This window comes from Bison bison, unplaced genomic scaffold (assembly GCF_000754665.1).
Source record: "Bison bison bison isolate TAMUID 2011002044 unplaced genomic scaffold, Bison_UMD1.0 scf7180017864352, whole genome shotgun sequence".
In the NCBI taxonomy this organism is placed as follows: Eukaryota; Metazoa; Chordata; class Mammalia; order Artiodactyla; family Bovidae; genus Bison; species Bison bison.
In genome coordinates this window covers 2630875-2636414 of record NW_011494924.1, presented here as the reverse complement: position 1 = coordinate 2636414, position 5540 = coordinate 2630875, and the positions used below count along the sequence as shown (strand labels likewise).

At 45.2% G+C, this 5540-nt stretch overlaps 1 protein-coding gene across 2 annotated transcripts in view; it reads right to left on the bottom strand.

Moving 5' to 3' along the window:
- CNBD2 (cyclic nucleotide binding domain containing 2) overlaps positions 1–3468 on the bottom strand; it is a 49100-nt gene extending 45632 nt beyond the window's left edge. For both annotated transcript variants that reach the window (XM_010854922.1, XM_010854923.1), the window contains exons 1-2: positions 3418–3468; positions 548–685 (exon numbers count right to left, since the gene is read on the bottom strand). In XM_010854922.1, the coding sequence (XP_010853224.1) occupies positions 548–685; positions 3418–3468 (189 nt within the window). The remainder of the gene's footprint in view (positions 1–547; positions 686–3417) is intronic.
- Positions 3469–5540: the final 2072 nt, after the last annotated feature.

Sequence of the window (5540 nt, the reverse complement as noted above, 5' to 3'; positions counted from 1 at the left end):
GGAGCCATCTCCTTTCCCAGGATTCTTCTGGCCGTTTTGATCGCCCTTGGAAAGGAGATGGCTCCTTCCCCACTCCTGATGCTTCTCTCCATGTGGAGGGAGTTGTACTAGGAGAACATGACTAGCCCTGCTCCTTTCACATTGAGAGGGAGTAACTTAAAACTCTCTGGTGAATCTCGAAGAAGAAATAGACCACAGTCACCCCCACCTCCCTCCCTTCGAGCCCACATTCCGCTCTGCCCATCTCTGCTATGAAAAGAGGGCAGGAAACCCAGCTACTGCAGTGGAGGCCTGCCTTGGCCCAACACTGCCCCGACTGGGGTCGTCGGTAACACTGTCTCATTCTGGGGTTTAGTATTAGGTAATCATCTGGCTTGATGACACCCAATGTGAGTTTCATCATCAATACAAGTGGCAGCTGGTTCTCTCAGCTGTTTCATCCTTTGTCTTCTCTCTCAGTTGATTCAGAACCTGGGCTGGGAAGTGAGGTGCTATTTGTTGGACCCCTTTAAACCCTCTTATAAACCTGCTAAGCCCAGCAGCTTACATCCCAGAAAGAGAAGATAGGGTGCTTTCTGTGAGCAGTCTCAATGATCTGATATTCCCGAAATCCCCTGAGGCCTTGACGGAACATTTTACACACTCGGTTCATCATGATGATGTCCATGGAGAGGTGGTACAGACCCTGTGGAAACAAAACAAACACGATCCCTGGAAACCAGCTGATTTCAACAGCCAACAGCAAGCTGGATAGTGCTGAGCAAGGTGAAATGTAACAGGATTAAATGCAGTGCTGCTGCTGCTGCTGCTGCTGCTGCTACTGCTAAGTTGCTTCAGTCATGTCCGACTCTGTGCGACCCCATAGATGGCAGCCCACCAGGCTCCCCCGTCCTTGGGATTCTCCAGGCAAGAACACTGGAGTGGGTTGCCATTTCCTTCTCCATACCTACATCTTCAGGAAGTTTTCAAGTCTGCTGAAATCCTATTGGTAGCTTGAAATTGACCAGTATGGGAGTATTTATGCCCTAGAAACTGGCAACTATTATCGATGGGGCATATCCCTCTCCAGGAGCCAGGTGTTGAAATATTCACCAGCCCGGCTTTAGTTAAGTCCTTCACTTCGGTCCAATAATGTGCACAAGTAACCGCAGGCAGTGAGGGGTGATGGGGAAAGCCTGCACCCTGAACTCCGATGGATCTGCAGGAGATGCAACACTGTTGGCTCTGAAGACAAAGGGAGGGGCCCTGAGGCAAGGAATGTGGGTGGTCTCTAAAAGACAGGAAGTCAAAGAAACGAATTCCTTCTTCCATCCTCAAGAATGGAACACAGACCTGCTAACATCTGGATTTTAATACGTGCCAGACTTCCAGCCTCCCTCAGATAATAAATGCGTGCTGTGGGTACTTCCCTGGTGATTCAGTGGTTAAGACTCCATGCTTCCACAGCAGGGGCCATGGGTTCAATCCCTGGTCAGGGAACTAAGATCCCACGTGCTGCGCAGTGCGGCCAAAAAGTGTTAGTTGCTCAGTTGTGTCTGACTCTTTGTGACCCCACGGACTGTATCCTGCCAGGCTCCTCTGTCCACAGGATTCTCCAGGTGAGAATACTGGAGTGGGTTGCCATTTCCTTCAGCCAAAAAATTAAAAATAAACATGTGTTGTTCTCAGTCACTGAACTGTGGTACAGCCCTCAAAGAGAAAACTCATGTAGCACTAATCCAAGAGAGGCCATCCTGTCTTTTCTCTGGAATTTGGATTTGGAGCTGGGAACAAATCTCTCCATCCCAGTGTGAACTGAGGATTAAGGGAGTCTTCCTCTACCTGCCAAGTAGGCATGGGTAACAGGGAAGCAAGTTCAACATCAAAGAGACAAACCTAGATTATAACACAATCTCCACATCAACTCACCCAGTTTCCTCAAAAAGTCAATCTCGCGAGGAAAAAAATAAAGTATGAGGGATGTTCTAGACTAATAATACTCCAAACAAGTACAAAACATGAACCCTGGCTGGCTCCTGGTTCATAACAACAAGCTGTGAAAGCTATGTTAGGGGCAGATAAGAAAACTCCATTCGATAAAGTCACAGGACTGGACATGGCACTAGCGTGTGTCTGGGTCACTGTGGGTAAAACACCTTTTTTCCGAGTGGAGAAAAGGTGAAATGAGCTGCCATGTATGAAACCACTTTGAAAAATGGGCCGCACACGGCAGCTGCTTATGGATGCACACGTTTGTAATAAAATTGTAACATACAGAGAGGAAAGAGACACGTAGGCTTCTGGAAAGTGATTGCCAGTGAGAAAGGGAGTGCGACGGTGAGGCACTTTGTCTGTAACTATAATACTTTTTAAAAATATTTATTTTTCTGCTCTGGGTCTTAGTTGCAGCATGTGGGATCTGGTTCCCTGACCAGGGATTGAATCTAGACCCCTTGCATTGGGAGCGTGGATTCTTAGCCACTGACCACAAGGGAAGTCCCAGTAACTGAACAATTTTTTAAAAAATCATGTATCTAAAGGAAATATGGGGAAAAGCTTTATCAATACAATTTAATATTTATTGGGAATTCCCTGGTGATCCAGAGGTCAGGACTCTGCACTCTCACTGTGGGCACATGTTTGATCCCTGGTCTGGGAACTAAGATCCCACAAGCTGCGTAGTGTGGCCAAAAAAAACAATAACAAAATTTTTAAATAAAATTAATATTGATTGAATACAATTGGCCATTGTCAGGCACTATTCTAAGCCTGTTACATGTATTGACTTACTGAACCCTCAACAATAAATCAGTGCAGTAGGTTACTAATGTTATCATTACCCTTTACAGAAGAGAAAAGAGGCACAGCAAATCAAGTAACCTGCCTAATACTATTATTAGTCCCATGACTAATAGGTGATAGGGATTGGGGGGATTGCTTTGTTTTTGAACAGTTTTGTTTTTTTTTAAAGTTGCATCTATTTATTTATTCATTCGGCCGCCCAGCATGGCACGTGGAAACTTAGTTACCCAGCCAAGGATAAGATCCCACACCCCCTGCACTGGAAGCTCAGAAGTCCCAGTGATAGAGATTTGAACCCAGGAAGTCTGGCTTCAGAGTCCATAAGTTTAATCTATTACCCTACCCTGACGCTGGGCATTATTCTCTCTCAATCTCCTACTAGTAAGAAGGGTGAGTTCAGAGCAGTTCTTAGGGGCTCCAAGTGCAGCCAATGCCAAGGGCAGAGTAGGCTGCAGGGCAGGGGTGAGAGTTCAGTCTTTCTGAAGCCTAATCTGAAACTCTCTCCTTTGCAACTCCAACAGGTACAGGGCGGCCTTGTTTATCCAAGGCCACCTCCTATGCCTGCATCTCCCTTTTTCAAAATACCTATCTGTTCAATCTTCCACTCTTCCTCCCAGGGCCCTTGACACTCCTCACCAATTTCTTCCTCAGGATCTGCCAGGAACGGGACACCATATATCTATTCATGGTTCCTGAATTGGCAAACGGCACAGCAATCCTTTTGCCTTTCAAGGGTAGGACCACAAATCTCTCCCAAGAATCCAGTTATACTAGAAACCAAAGTTTCCCTCAGTGGCAAGGTAAGAGCTCCTATCCATTCCTCATACCCGACCACAGTGGCTAGAAGCCTTGTTCTAACGAATCTATTCTCAGAACCTCCTTATGTCACATTCCAAGATTCTGGAAGGAAGACAGGGTAACGGGAAGTAATTGGAATCTGGGAATCTAACATTTAGTGAGCACTCAGACCCATTATTTCAATTAATCCTCACAACTATTCCAGGGTGAGGGGCTTTGTACCCACTTCCTATGTGAGGCTGAGGCTCCAAGTGGCTAAATGACTGCGGAGTCGGGGCCAGCTCAGAGAAAGTAGGAGGCTTCTGGGATAGGGGAAGGGGCATCCAAAATCTCAGCCTGGGGACCACTCTGGGGATTAGAAATTGGAGACAACCCTGGAGGGTACGTACGTGGCACTATCTCATAAATCTTATTAAATCAGCAACACTCAGCAAATTGGAAGTCCTCAACTAAATGGGGTGCCAAGTGTTAAAAGGAACTGGATGGGGGACTTCCCTGGTGGTGCAGGGGTTAACACTCTGCACTCCTGATGTAAGGGGCCTGAGTTCAATCCCTGGCCAGGGAACCTAGATCCCACCTGCCCCAACTAAAGATTCTGCATTCTGCAACTAAGACCCAGGGCAGCCAAATTAAATTTTTTTTTTTTTTTTTAACAAAAGGAACTTGGTGACTGGAACTCAATGACTCTGAGGTCCTTCCAAAAATACAGTACTTAAGTTCTAAAATACTTTTTTCTACTAGATCAAACATGACATTGTTACTGGTTAGTTGTTACATGATCTCCCACTCTTTGGGACCCCATGGACTGCAGCACGCCAGGTTTCCCTATCCTTCACTATCTCCTGGAGTTTGCTCAAACTATGTCCATTGAATAGGTGATGCTACCCAGCCATTTAATCCTCTGCTGCCCTCTTCTCCTTTTGCCCTCAATCTTTTCAAGCATCAGGATCTCTTCCAATGTGTCAGCCCTTAGTATCAGATGGCCAAAGTACTGGAGTTTCAGCCTCAGTCAATCCTTCCAATGAATATTCAGGACTGATTTTCTTTAGGATTGATTGATTTGATCTCCTTGTAGTCCAAGGTACTCTCAGGAGTCCCCTCCCTTTTGAGCCTCCCTCCCCACCTCCCAGACCATCCCACCCCTCTAGGTTGTCACAGAGCACCAGGTTTGAGCTCCCTGCATCATACAGAAAATTCCCACTGGCTCTGTATTTTACACATGCTAATGTATATGTTTCAATGTTACTCTCTCAATTTGTCCCATCCTCTTCTTCCCTGTGTCCACCAAATGTTTCTTAAACTGTTCCAGAGCATAAAAAGAAGGAACACTATCAAATTCTATTTATTAATAATAGGTAAGGAGAAATTGACAACTGAGGCCTGATAAAGGTAGCATAAAAAGAGAAAGCTAGAGATTTATCTCATTTATGAATATTGCTTTTAAAATCTTAAATAAATTGAGCAAATGGAATTGAACAGCACATTCTAAAATAACATATTATTTCAGGAAGGCAAGGATGGTCAATAGAGAGTCCATAAATATAATTTCTGTTAGCATGACTAAGGAGAAAAATCATCTGATCTTCTTCATACTTTAAAAACCATTTTTGACAGAGGCTGAGTACCAAAGAATTGACTGTGGCAGTTCTTCTAACTGTGGTGCTGGAGAAGACTCTTGAGAGTCCCTTGGACAGCAGAGAGATCAAACTGGTCAATCCTAAAGGAAATGAACCCTTCGTTGGAAGAACTGATGCTGAAGCTAAAGCTCCAATACTTTGGCCACTTGATGCAAAGAGCCAGCTCATTGGAAAAGACCCTGATGCGGGAAAGACTGAAGGCAGGAGCAGAAGGGGATGACAGAGGATGAGATGGTTAGATGGCATCACCTATTTAATGGACATTGAGTTTGAGTAAACTCCAGGAGATGGTGAAGGACAAAGAAGCCTGGCATGCTGCAGTCC